Source organism: Pinus tabuliformis, chromosome 6 (assembly GCF_031772625.1).
Source record: "Pinus tabuliformis cultivar Carrire ecotype Pingquan chromosome 6, CPIR1, whole genome shotgun sequence".
Taxonomy (NCBI): Eukaryota; Viridiplantae; Streptophyta; class Pinopsida; order Pinales; family Pinaceae; genus Pinus; species Pinus tabuliformis.
Genome location: NC_142292.1, coordinates 1,002,239,770 through 1,002,254,879, shown reverse-complemented (window position 1 = coordinate 1,002,254,879; position 15,110 = coordinate 1,002,239,770). Strand labels below are relative to the sequence as shown.

At 35.9% G+C, this 15,110-nt stretch overlaps 1 protein-coding gene and 1 pseudogene across 1 annotated transcript; both read right to left on the bottom strand.

Annotated features, from left to right (window-relative positions):
• Nucleotides 1-700: 700 nt before the first annotated feature.
• Nucleotides 701-1,473, bottom strand: LOC149262390 (non-specific lipid-transfer protein-like). Its single transcript, XM_089384491.1, has 2 exons — nt 1,032-1,473; nt 701-933 (listed from the first exon to the last, which is right to left on the bottom strand). Exons 1-2 carry the CDS (start codon nt 1,391-1,393, stop codon nt 924-926), a joined length of 372 nt encoding a protein of 123 aa, XP_089240617.1. The 5' UTR covers nt 1,394-1,473; the 3' UTR covers nt 701-923.
• Nucleotides 1,474-5,415: 3,942 nt separating this feature from the next.
• On the bottom strand, nt 5,416-6,757 carry LOC149262389 (F-box/LRR-repeat protein 15-like; annotated as a pseudogene).
• Between the last annotated feature and the right edge of the window lie 8,353 nt (nt 6,758-15,110).

The window sequence follows — 15,110 nt, the reverse complement described above, 5'->3', positions numbered from 1 at the left end:
TTTTAATAACACTTGCTCTATATGAAAGATGAGAAGAATGACACAAACTGTACAAATTGTAAAAAAAAAAGATTAACAAACTTTTTATTTTTAATTACTTTTGACTCTAGTTAGATATAAAATTGATTTAGATTTTTGTTTTAAAACAAATATCAAAATCCTCAATAAATTCAGTTAAATAATTAGAAGATATCACTGATTATATTATAAAACACATTTTTAAAAGCAATGATGTTGTTTTGAAAATATTTATATAATTAATTTTGTCAAAATTATTATTTTTTATAAGTTATGATATTAGTTAACATATTAACTCATAATATTATAATAAAAATTATTTAAATATTAAAAATCACTATGATAAAATAGAATAAATCTATATAAACAAATATACTATTATATATATATATATGTATATATTAATTATTAATAATAATTTAAAATTATTTTATAATTCAGTTCTTTTTTATAACCTTTTAATTTTAATATAATGAATTAATAATTTTGAAACTTATAATAAACTGATATCTACTCATGCTTACCAATCATAGCTGTGATTTAATTTATATAAAGAGATTAATACTGTTTCATAAAAGCACATCAATGAATATATGTAATTGCTGCACTATCTAAGATTCTAATTGCTGCACAATTGCCACATAACTCTGAAACGAAATTGAAAACCGTGAGGTTGTATCGATAGAGAAAACTAAGAGTGGCTGGCATACTCATTTATTTATTTATTTAAAACATTAGAAAACACTGAAACTAGACGTTTCCAAAAGAAAATAGTAAACAAAAACGGACAAACCCTGGGTACAACATTTTACGTTAAAGGGAAGCTCATACACTAATTAATATACATCATGCATTACATCAACTAACTAAACCACCAGCCCAGATTTGATCATCAGCAGACATCGTCAATGAACTCTGCCATATACAAAACAACATAAAACCATTAGTTCAAATCAAGAACGTCATATCAAAAGGAAAGAAGAATGAAAGGGACAGATGATTGGGAGGCATACTTAGAACAGTCGACATTAGGAGTGATGGGGACGTTGAGGTCAGTGACCTTGCACAGACCAGGCAGATTGCCAGCCTTCCCCAGATTGACACCAAATGAGTTTGCTTGATTCTTAATGCAATTACAAACAGCCTGCCTATCAGGGGTGGTCTTAACTTGAGCGTCTAGACCCTTAACGGCAGGGCAACAGGCGGCAGCAGGGGTGGCCGCATTTCCAATGAGGTATCCTGCGCATGGAATGAGGGAACTCACCACCTGGTTGCACGATATGGCAGCCTCAGTTGTGACCACACCCCACGCACTCATCACTGCCACCACAACACCAACCAGGAACACCGATTTCAGCAGCCCATTCTCAGCCATTTCTCACACCTCTCTCACTCAATCACAGGGACACACACAGAAATGATATGCCTCAGCTCAAACCTGATGTTCAAATGCCCAGATACAGAACCAATTTATAAGGGTTTCCATTGAACAGTAGAAGGGAGCCATATAATCGAAGGCATGACATCAGATGTCCCACCATACCCTGTGCACAGCCCATACGGTGGACTGGCCGTCAACTTCTCTGAAAAATCATGGCATGATTGACTGTGCAAATAATTTGTCTTGAACGGGGCAGTTGGATGATACTGACGCTCTTGGCCGCTTCAGTGATATCATGTGAGAAAATTAAATAGTCCAAAATTGCTTCAGTGATATCATGTGAGAAAATTAAATAGTCCAAAATTTTACTGTATTTTATTTCTTTAAATCTAATCTCGTTGAAACTTATCTTTGTATTTCATTAATTATATTTCCACAAACTTATTATATTATATTTCTTTTAAGTTTAACTTTGTTTTGAAAGTCATATTTATGGATAGAAATTTAGAACGTGAGATATATAATTCTAGAAATCCTGTAAACTAATTAACTCACTCCATTGTGCAGACCTATCCCATCTGAAACCACATCATGAAATTTAAGTTGAAGGCAACCCCAGAGACTTTTTCAAAGTTCGCGATCTTCACGGATGCCGACTTCGACGACGAAAGGTCGATGATCTTTGTGGACAGAGACGCTGGACAGTGGCCTCTGCCTCCGAAGGGTCGTCCACGTATTCTTTTTGGACAAGTCTATTGAGGCAGTCCACATATATTTTTTTTGGACAAGTCTATTGAGGTAAGGAATTGCTGGGCTGATCAGCCTGAATTCAGGTAAAAATGTTGAAGCAGAGTTTAAATCATGTTTTTGATGGTGGAAATAGATTCAGCACTATCAAAAATTTTCGAGCCACCCAAAATCTTGAAGTTTGACAACTATAATTTGGATTTACAAAAATCTCTCCCAGAATTTATCAAAATATTGCCAGAATTTCTAAGATTTCTAGGGCAGAAAAAAAATCTCCTTAGACTACTGCGTTAGGCAAAGCATGTTTTAGTGAATGTATGCATTCTATCCTTTACAGTGCTGGCTGATTTTAATTTTAGATTTATTAAGTTTGGAGAATGATTTTATTGAGAGATATTGTAGTGTTGATGAACTAGTGTAAACATCTAAATGTTGTTGGTACAATTATTAATAAAAATTTAAAAATAACCAAAATAATAAAATTCATTTCTTATATTGTAATCTTGTTTTTATTAATAAAATCATGTTACATTAAAATATATAAGATATAAATAGTAGCTATAAATTAGCATATATTTTACCAAATACATTAAGATTATGATTCTAGAACAATATTTAAATTTAATCAATAATCATATAAAAAATTAATACTTACAATATAAAAAGATTCTTAATCATGGATATTCACCCCACTTTATCATGGATATTATTAACTTAGGCTTTGTTACAATACCATGGTTTATCAATCCGAGACACCCAAAAACCCTATCTCATTTCATAATCAAAATAATTTATGTTAATTTCATTTTATAATTTTTAAATAAATGTAAGAGCAAAAATGTTACAATTAATTCTGACATATATCTAAATCCTCTATAGTGACTACTACTAAAAATATTAGCTAGATATTCTATAGATTAAATGAAAGTTTTAATAAAATTAAAATTCACGATAATTTTATATAGAGAGATGTGAAATTTATATAATGTAAATAATATTATTAAGAATGAGAATCGATCCATCTTAACCAAAGATCTATCAAGGGATGAAAGTGATAAGTAATTAAATCAGGCATAGTCTTTTGAGTTGAGAGGGGCTCAACTCGATATGAGGACAATGTTGTGGTTATGTAAATAATTGTTTGTAAACATTTACATGTAGGTTCAATTAAAAAATAATGGAAATGTTACAATTAATATGGAGCCTAGTATGAGGAGGTGTAGTAATATCTGCAAATGAGTACAACAAGCAATTACTAAGGCGGTAGCATAGAAGAAAGAAGCAAAAATTTTATGCAATTTTGTTTCTTTACTAATGTTTCCTTTTTATCATATGTTATGTTTCAGAGAGGTTCCAACAAGGCCAATATTCCAAAATATGTTCAAAATGAAGGTAATGTACAACACCTTAATTCCAAAGGATTTATGAAAATGCTCTTCATTAAGATTCATGGACTACATCATTTCCAACTATTATAAGTAAATTATTTAAATCAAACATTTCATAGCACAAGTAATCTCATATCACCTTTAATTCACAATGAAATGGATTTGGTTAGACAAATATGAGGAACACCTAAAAAAATAAAATCCCAAATGGAACTATGGGAGGACCACATCCAAAGTATCACATGTGCTACTGTAAGGGGTTACTTGTAACTTGTATATCCTATGAGAAGAAGAAGCACCACCTGGTGATTGAAAATTTCATGTCATCATTCTGAAAGGGTCCAAACAACTCCTGCTTGATATAAACTTATGGGTTCCTAATATGAAAATATCCACATCAAATTTAAGCTACAATGGCTGCTAAGAAAAATGCAATGGACCAATGTTTACTGGGTGAAGGCTTCTATTGAAGTATACTCCAAATTTTATGTCATTCATGAGTAATAAGCAAACAAATTCAAAATTAAAGTCCATTTTTTATCCATAAAAATACAAAATTTTCTTAAACATTGTTAAGTTGAAGCAAATGACATGGAAAAATGCACTAAATCCAAATCATCTAGAGGATGTATGTTTTAGAATTTCACCATAATGTACCAATCACCAATCTCGTCACACTGAAAACGCAGATTTAATTAGGTTTAAACAACAAATAGTGCTTAAATGCATATGCACATGTGTGTAAGAGAGAGAAGGGGAGATAAATAGCTTGATGGAATTAGTGAATCATGACAGCGCCCTTCATATCATAAAAGACAACTTTCATTTGAGTCAGGATTATCGAGTAACAATAACTTAGAATAATAAGAATTCTAGACTCAAAAAAAGGTGTCATGGCTAAAGTTTAACCTTATTTGACTACACCTGGTCACCCTGGACATGAGAAAAAGAATAAAATGGATGTAATTTGAACATGTTTACATATTTTGGATACTTTAAGGAATTTGTCCTTGTAAACTATGTTGTATCTCGAAATAGAAATTCTAATTTTCACAAACTATGCCATGGACTAGCTGCATTTTGCAGACCTAGGTGAAATTACAGCATCAAAATATGCAGAAGTTAGTTCCTTTGTATTTCCTAAAACAACAATATTTGAATCTTGTTTTGAGCTATTAGGATCTCTTGAGGGGTTATCTTTACTCTTTGTAATTTCTTGTGTGGGTTCTGAAACAGACTAAGCATGTACTGCAATTGTTGGGGAACTACCTCTAGAATTAAAAGTCACTTGTATCTCTAAAAAGGAAGAAGCTAGTGGACTATAAGAAATACCTGTCATTGGATTATTAAACTTTCATGTCGGTCTAAACTTACATATACCATATGATTAAACTTACATATACAAGAGATATTACAAGGAACACATTTAGTGTTTACTTTTAGCCTTGCATATTTATTTTGCAGCAGATTGGAGATTGCCCCATTCTAGATGCATACAATCAAGCAAAACATACAATGCATCATATTATAGAATATAGGAAAAACACATAAAACAACTTATAGGGGAAGATGAGGCTCTCTCCAAGTAATCACAACCATCTAGACAAATTTTCTATAGGCTTGGACATGCTAGTTGAAGGTTATTAAGCTATAATGACTTATGAAAAATAATTTGTGAACATTGGAACAGGCAGTCTTAGCACACCAAATGTTTTCCATTCCTATGTACACAATTCATAGATGCCCTAACAAAAAAACTCCAACTTGGACACTAAGATTGAATTACGTCGATGACTTATTTCCAATGTTACAGTGATGAGCTTGTACATCTGGTGCTTATATCCAAACCAAATGAAAGTAAACAAAGCACAAGCCTTTCTATCAAATGTGCATGCTCGAGTACCATATTAAAAAGTTGTTGAAAATTCATTTGAAATCAGGAGATATCAAACACAACTTGGCAATGCTTGTTGAGGATAAATTTTGCACACTAGAAAAACTAGTAGACCAAAAGAATAATATCCTCTCAAAATAGAGATTGCATCAACATCAATTGAAATAAATGAAAATTTCCTAGCATCAATGATCAAAGTACTCCCTTTTGGGAAAAAGCGGATGTCAAGAATTTCAAGTGAGTTGCATGACTGAATTATACATTCTAATTCTTGTTCTTCAATACCATATGCCATGATTAAGAAAAGTGCAATATGATGCAAATATGTGACACAACTTAACCATAAAGATTCAAAATGTTCTTCAGCAATGTCAAGACATTAAGTAATTGAATCAAACTACATCTTTATAAAATAACACATACTTGAAGCAACAAGCTTATCAAGCAAAGGAAATATAATTGGAGTATATCTAATGCAATGCAATTGTTGAACCAAAAAATCACTCATGAGCCATTGTTTTGTCTCCCAAAAATGAAACCTCTCCAAGTAAATCTGAAAATTAAGTAAATCTATGGTTGGAATGTAATAAAAATTGGCTTAAATTCATTGTTGTTAGATTTTAATGCACCAAATTCACATCCTAGATATTGGTAGAAAGAGACAAGTTCAAAGAAGACAGGCTCATACAGTAAGTTGAAGAAGTAATTACAACCCTTTTAATGTTATTCAAACCTACACAATTGGGATGCTGAAGTGATTGATTTGGGCTTCCTTCCACATGGATCTAATCATCCCTCAAATCAGACTTATATTATTTCCTATGTGGTCCTGAATCACTATAAGAATTGCTAGCCTGGAATATCCAATCAAGGTCATGCATATTAACGCATCCATTCAAACTGAGATGGGTGAGATATGGACACCATGCCAAAAGTTCTTTAATTACAAATTGGTTAAGAGTGCCATAGCATAAATCAAATGCATAGAGCTTCGAAAGTGATCCTCCCATATGGAGTGAAATCAATGCTAAATTCTCAAGATATTTACAAGCATGAACCTTCATAGCCTGATCAATATGAAAGGAATCAAAATGATGTTAAATTTTGTGAAAAAAAGGTACTCAATAATAGGTTGGAAATTTTCCAAGAATGTATACAAAAAACTTAGGAGTGTTAACTTGAAGTCTCTGAAGTAACCTTTAATTAGGGATAGGAATCAATGATTGGCTATAAATTTGTCAAGAATGTGTAAGAAAAATCTAAAAGTGTCAGATTGGAGAGTCTTTGTAGAGTCAACAACCCCTTTGGCCCAATTGAGGTGCACAACATCAAAACCAACAACTCAATGTATGGACATGCTGCAGTTGTAGTAGCCAATAAATCATCATTAAGCAAGTTACAATGTCAACAAAATTTATAAATACGAGCTTCATAATTAGCAAAAGATTAATATATGTAGTTAAAGGAGCATGACCATAAATAATTTTTAAGAAAAACTACAGAAAGAGGCATCAAGTGAGTGCAACTGTGGACAATCGATATTTGCCTCAGATATAATACCACATCCTTTTAGCTACAATGATGTCATTTGAGGTGCTATAATCTCAAGTTTATTCAAATGGGGACATATTCCTAGATTAAGTGAGAAAATCCCAACCTAAAATGATAATACTCTAGTCTTTAGCATACCAAATAAAATAAGAGACAATCACCTTGTATTTTAGTTATTAATAGTTATTGTAGTGAGTAATTAATAATTAACTATTAAAAATAAGTCATGTTTTACTATTCAAATAATTAACATCCATCCAAACAAATAAGCTTGATAACAAAAATGACTAACACTTCCACACAAAAGAAAGAAAAACAAAGATAATTTTAAAAGGTAAATTAATAATCAATGGACATAATAAATATAACATTTACTTTGCTACTCTTCTGAAGATAATATTTGTTCCAAAAAGCATTTAAGACTATCATGATCTGTTTTTACATTGAAGTGTCTTCACAATAGGTAAGGTCAACATTTCCTTCTCATAAATAGGTTTATGTAAATAATTTCCTTTAATTGGATGACTTTCTAAAGCAATGTGTCTTCCTTCTTTCCTTAAAACAACACCAATTCCATTTCCTGAGACATCACATTCCACAATAAAGATTTTTGTTAAGTTTGGTGTAGCTAAGACTGATTCTTGGCACATTTCCTCCTTAAGATGTTCAAATGCCTTAGTTCCATTTGGAGTCCAATAAAATGCATCTTTCTTCAGTAATGTTTTTAGAGGTGCTGCTATTCTCCCATAATTCTTAACAAAATTGTAATAATACCTTCTCAACCTGATTTTCTATTCCTTAATACCTTTAGATTTGTTACGGTTTACCTTAGCACCCTCATAAGATACAATATGACCCAAATATTCCACCTCTTTTACTCCAAAGAAACATTTTGATATTTTTGCATATAATTATTTCTCCTCCAATAGTTTGACCACCCTATCAATTTGTTGAACATGATCTTTCTAAGACTTGTTGTAGATTACTATATCATCAAAAAACACATACACAAACTTTCTAAGGAAGGGTTTGAAAATGGAATCCATCAAACCTTGAAATGTGGAAGGTGCATTAGTAAGGCCAAAAGGCATGATAAAAAATTCATAATGGCCCTCATGAGTTTTGAATGTTATTTTTGGAATGTCTTTAGTCTTCATTCCAATTTTATGATATCCTAAACAAAGATCCAACTTGGTGAAGTCTATTTCTCCATGTAATTCATCCAACAATTCATGAATGATAGGAATCAAAAACTTATCTTTAATAGTGAGTTTGTTGAGCTCCCTATAATTTGGAGACATATGCCATGATCTATCCTACTTGTGGACCAATACTACTGGAGCGGAGAAAGAACTTTAAGTAGGTTGAATTATACCGACCTCTAACATTTCTGCAACCATGCATTGAATTTCACTCTTTTGGGAATAGGGATATCTGTAAGGCTTGATGTTTGGAGGAACACTTCCTGGAATCAAGTGGATAACATGATCATGATTACGAATAGGTGGGAAGCCTTTGGGAGTCTCAAATACCTTGGAATGATTGTCCAAGAATTTTTGGAGATCTCGAGAAATAAATGATTTTGATGTTTGAACCTCCAATGAGAATAATTGTGTAATTACTGTTGGGCCCTGGATATGTTATCGTATTGGTTATTCAAAAATTTCATTTACAAGCCATATTCATACCTTCATAACATATTTCGTAACTATTATATTACAAATTTTCAATAAATGCATTCATTTTACCTTGTGGTTAATTATTAATGATTTCTTATATTTTTAACGATTAAATGAATTTTTAATGTGGTTTTCCAATGACGGTTTACTAATATGTTTATGTGCCTGTTGACGGTGTTGGACCCGCCAACATGTCAGGGGATCTCCCCGATAAGAAGTCCCAACTAGACCTTAGACCATTTGGTGTAGGAGTCCCAACAGTGGGTTGTACGGTATCGCCTTGAATGTGGTTGCATGCAGAGGCAAGTAGGATGTCCTTGTTGGTAGTGAGGGTGTGACCAGTGCAAGAAGCCAAGGAAGGTGCATAAAGGGTTTTAACACATTGAAAGTGGAATAAGTGCACCCCTTGGAAACCTGTGGAAACACACAGCTTGGAAGGGAACACACAAGCAAAGATACATCACAATCTGGAAGGCAGGTGAACCAACGATCCAAAGTGATGGTTAGACCAACAACGCATCTCAACAATATTCATTCATACATTTATAGAAAGAGTCAATACATACATGTGTAAGGAAACAACTACATATATCATTAGAGTAACCAAGATAACTGAAATACAATAATAACATGTGCATGAAACATGTTGACTATATTATATTAAGAAAGTAAAAGTTCCAATCATACATACAACCATGTCCAACTACTAGTCCCAACAATGGAATGTTACAGTCATTTCCACCTGCTCCTCCAAAGAAATATACTAGCTCTGCACTGTGGAGAATCCAAGGCTCGTTACAATACACTCCAAGTTTTCTATAAGATACACCTATAGGAAGCTTGGCTCCCAAAATCTGGTACAATGAGTTATGAGGTTCTATAAATAGCAAAGGGTGGGGTGACCCTTGACATTCCCCTTTGTGACTCTTCACCTACCCTCGTGACTCTTCAACTACTACATGACTGTTACATTCGACCATCGACACTTGGTCTTTCACTTTTAAAAGATGATACATTACAATATTCACATGTACCCATGTGAGACAAAATAGGCCTAAGAAAACCATGCAAGACACTACTAAGACTCGGACAACTGTGGGAATACCAACTCTTCGACATCCTCATGATGATTGACGATGGTGAACCGATGCCAAGCTTGGTAGTCTGTGATGGTGTCCGCATGCTGAATGGTGAAATCCTGCTGAAAGTGAACTCTTGCCTGCATTGCTTCTAGGTACACTAATTTGGCGCCTCTCTCTAACTCGTCTGTTAGTATGCACATGATAGTATTAAGTGCATCTAGACTAGAAACATATTGATGCATACTATATGTGCTGATCTACAAGTTTGCGTTGGTGGCTACATGCATCAACTCATCAAAGTACATGTCTAGCTCCGTTTAGACTTGGCTCTTTGAATTCACTGCAGTGAGTGTGCCAATAGATGGGATCGCTTGGGTGTGCACAATCACATCCATGCTTCTAAACACCCATGCATCTGAAGCCTGCAAAATGGTGATGAGCTGTGAGAGTTCCTCAGAGTTCTGGATCTAACTCCAGATGCATTCCTTGAGCTCCATCGCCTTGGGCTTCGTCATCTTTGGCAAGTGCAAAGGGGCTCCTTTGTACCTCATTGTCCATTTTTGCATGCGATTAACAACAGTGTGCAAATTTGACAAGATGTGTTCTTTCCTAGCATAATGTTGTTGCTAACCATTGAGATGGACAACTGACTTGTGCATGATGTCAAATATGGAATACAACATCTGCATGACTACTTCAAGAGATGATACTTCATCTAGTATCACTGTCCTCAACTCTACTCGGGTGGATGATGTAATCTGTTCTCCTACCTGGTTGGTCACTTGTAATTCCTTATCCATTTTCTTGTTCTATGGTATCAAGAATTGAACAATCGAGCTGGTGGCTTTGACATATTCTCTGGTAGCATCGTCCAATGCTGATGGATGCTTGCGCACAATAGATGCGATCACTCATTCTTTAAATTGCACAAGATATGTGTGAACATATGGAGTAGGCATTGTGAGCGACTGCACAACTCTATGTTGGAACTCGTCGAAAGATATGTTGTGCATCTATGCTTCCGGATTGTCTTCAAGGATATCTGTGTCTCCTTGATCACTTTAGACTTTCTCTACTTCCGGATCTGGCGAATCTGGTGTGGTGACCTCTTGGTTATGAGGCATGAGGTCAATATCCTGTTAGGACTCTGGTTGCATTACATCTGTATCCATATGCCCTAGCATCTGTTCAATCTATTGAGCTAAGTCCTTCTCCTGCGACTCCTCACCCTGTCTGCTTTGTGCTAGCTTCTCGTATGAGTCTATAACCTTTATGGGCGTAATCTCATGAATCTGTGCATGTTGTGCCTCCTGCTGTTTATGTCCCTGTTATGCTTCCTTCTCTCTTCTACATAGTTCTTGTTCTTCCAGGAGTTTTTGCTTCAACTCTTGCAACTACTTTTCTATTTTCTCCATTCTCTTTTTCTCTCTTTGCCTTTGCACGTTTCTATTGTAGCAGTGTCACCTCTTAGCCTCAATCTCCAATTATGCTTTCATCAAGAGTGGATATGCTTTGAACTTGCGGCTTTGTTTTGGTTCTATGTTGTAAACAACCTTTCACTTGCCTTTGTCATGCGTAGGTATGTTACCCTCTATTTCTACTGATGATCGTGCTCTCTGAGATGTTTCTTCCTTATGCTTTTTTAATCAGTTCATAGCTATGTCACCCAGTTCATTAAGCCTAGAGAAGCTATGACAATATATCCATGGCTCTTCCTCAGGCCAGTGACATGCCCCGTGGATCCAAGAAAATTTCACTCTTGCAGAGTGGTCCTTTTCCAGACAATGTAGGTCATATAGATTTAAACTTCTAGTGCTGAAGGTGAATCTATTGAACTCCTCCATTTCAGCCTCAACATGCTTGAGACTCTGTATCTCATATAACCCAATCCCTAAAGGAAGAGCAGTCAAAGGTGCTTTATTCTTCCTATGTAATCTAGCTAACAACCGTGTCGAGATGTGATACGACACTTGCATGATGAGCTTGTCCATGGAAAAATTCGATAAAACATGTGGAGGCTTTTCTGCACTATACATCCATATGAAGGTGCCAAGCGGTGAGGCATACCAATTTCTATGTCGACCAATGCCTCCATTGTTGCTTGCGACATGCAAGGTGGATCTAGCTTAAATATCATTTTGTACACTAGGGTGAAAAGGTGGTCAGATAGTTGTGTGATAACTTTGCGGAAGCTACATTTGGAGAACAATCTGCAATACATGTTTACAGAGGTTTCGGAAGCTGTCCATGCCCAAATCAAGCCTAGGAACTGCTGATGGCCATAGAATGCATCCAGTATGTATGTAGACGCATATATATTTGATTTTTGACCTTTGGGAAGATGTCGAGCTTATGCCACCTATTCCTTCGGCCTAACAGCCAACATGTCAGACCCATTGCATGTTCTTCCTTCACTTGCCAGTTGGTCCAACGCAATCACCCAAATTTGCTGGAAGGTCTTTGTGTTTTCTTGGCCGTATAAGCAGCATGAAAAGATGACCAAGTATTGATGTACCTTCCGTAGTATATTCATCTTTTAAACCTAGTTATGTGTTGTCCTTAACATGGTTGGCTCTTTTACCTTGCTCTTCAAGATATATTTGGATTTTGCACAACTACTGGGTTTCTTGAAGAGTTTCTCCATTGTAATCACCGGTTGTGACAAGTGATACATCTTCTAAATTCCTTCACCCTGAAGGTAGCAAGCTTAGTACCACTGACACTTCTCAATGTCATCACCTCAAGATTAGTGCGCGAGACAATCCAATGTATCATGTCGGCAAGGAAATGCGGGAAACCTTCATGCAATCCAGTACAAGCCAGACTTGTGGATGTTGACATAGACCCTGCAGTCTTCCAGATATTCCTCAAATGTGCCTAACAATGTGTCATTGATGTCGTGCCATTTCATCTTGATGTCTCTATCTATGAACATCTTGGTGTCTTTGTAAATGGGAAAGCTCATAGACACTTGTTCAACTACATCTCTGATTGCACTTCCAACAGTGTCCTTTGACCCTACTCTCTTGGAGGCCATTATACCTGTACTATTGAGAGACAAATGAACACCTTCTATACCTAGAGACATAGCAATAGCCACGGAAAGAAATCTGTCAGTTGAAAACCAAAAAAAAATGAGGACTGACATGCAACACACCTGGGTGGCTGGCAGTAAAGATTACGTGATTTTCATGGGGAGTTTGGGAGACTGACTACCAAAACTGTGCAAGGAACAGTTCAGGCTATCAAGAGGCTAATTGACTGCTGGGACTATGCAATGCATAGTCTAGCTTGGCCTACTGAGGAGTAAAACTGTGAAATTCGTAGTTACAGTCAGCAAGGGCATGCAAGCCCAGGGATTGCATTGCCCAATTTTTTGGGTCAGTAGGGCACTGCCTCACAAAATTGCACAATGCAAGCCTAGAGGTAAGTGATGGCCATGTTTGCGTAGTTTTTGGAGGGAAGGTAGAGCCTTCACTACCAAAAATGTGCATTATTGTTTGGGTAAGGCAAGGTTCAGGCCAAGGCAGCCCAGACCTGTCGACGGGCGACTAAAAACATGAAAAGGTTTGGATGCACGAAAAGATTGAGTGTAAGCAAGATTGAATGATTATGCATGAAAATAGTGAATGTAGGATTCAAAAAATGAGAACACGTGCATATGTGTGAAACGAGTCACTGCAACATTCCTACGTGTGACAGCAATGAGATGCAAATAAAAACTGAAACGATGCTTCTAAAAGCTAATGTACATTAAAACGACAGCATGCATTCAGAAAAATCAAGCAAACAACATTCATATGAAGGGAAATATGAAAAGCGACAGAAAAGCAACAAATGATATGAAAATAAAACTTACCTGGAAAAAGCTCAGTTGAATGTGCCAAAGACTCCTAGATGCAATGTGGGATGTCAGAGCTCCAAGATCGATGTGAGGAATGAGCTCTTTAGCCTTGAATAAATAATTTTGAGGCTTATGATGCGCATGCCACAAATCTATGAAAAAATGACACATGGAGCGAATTTTTCTAAAACGATCTTTGCATGTAACCTTCAGCTGCTAAAAATAGATCCCTAAAATCTAGGGATGCTTTTCGCATGTTGCCTTTTTCTATTTTAGGAAAATCAGCCCATGCATGCAAATTAGGATTGCTCAGTCCCAAAGGGAACCAATCAACGTTAAGGCACATGCAGCAGTCTGCAAAAGGAATTTACACAGTTTCTGGGTAGAGTAGGGCTTGCTTTCCCTCAGGAATTGCACAATTTCTAGCTCCCAAAATTGCACAATTTATGGGCTGAAGCCTAGTGTCGAGCTGGATTGCACAATTTCCTGAGGGAGAGCTACCTAGCTGGATTGCACAATTCTGGAGCCCAGTAGGATTGTGAAAATTCTGGAGGGAAGGTTGGTTCCCCTCCAGAATTACGCAATTTTCTGAGTGTTCATCTCAACCAAAGATTTTCCTAGTTCCAGAATGATAGCCTACGGGTGGGAGACAAACAAGTTGGCATGCACAGGCTGATAGACCACTGAAACACAACTGAAGCCTATGCACTTGCTTAGTGTAAGACATACTACTAAGGATGGTTGGTAGTGAGGCTCCAAAATGAAGCTAAGGAAAAATTTTGGAGGGTGATTGTAGCCTCTACAACACTTGGCGACACACTGGTAGAAATCCAACTCTCTTAATAGGCCTTGTTTCATGAAAAGCAAGTCTAACACCTTCGAAAGTATTGTTTAATTCTCTGATCATCTTGACTCACACACTAGCTTGATTGAAAGATGTAACACCTACCATGCTCTTGGTTAGTTAGCACACATTCCAAGCCAAATCGACACAATTGTTTCGAATGGGATGAGGGGCATATTAGTGCACAATCAATATGATAGTCAAAGTTTAAGTTTCATCTCTGGTGTTGCTCAGTTGCCAGCAAGCCTAGACAATACCTCGTCGGAGTCACAGAGAAACACAAGCATGGCCCCGCTGCTAGCGATCCTGGTCAGTGCCACAACGGAGTTACTTGCATCACCTATCTATGTAGGAAGCCTTTATCTTATTTCACCTTATTCATTTTTCATTTTTCAAAAATTTTCACATTTTTATTTTTCCATTTTTTTCATTTTTCAAAGTTGTGCATAACACTTATTCATTTTAGAGGTGGAAGAGGGATCCCAACTTATCTATATTAGGATAGGTTGTTCCTTCAGAGAAGTATTTTGTATATACCTCTAATATGCTTGTTAAGTTTTTCCCCCTCACCTTACTCTACTTGACTGAGCTGACAGGGGTTAACCTAAGAAAAACCGACCAGAGTAGGTGATATTAGTTAGCGTGCAAGCGTTGTGCTTTCATCAAGGTTCACTTTGAATAG

Bases quoted from the DNA above. Each gene is read 5' to 3' on its own strand.
- LOC149262390 (XM_089384491.1), bottom strand. From the start codon at position 1,393: ATGGCTGAGAATGGGCTGCTGAAATCGGTGTTCCTGGTTGGTGTTGTG.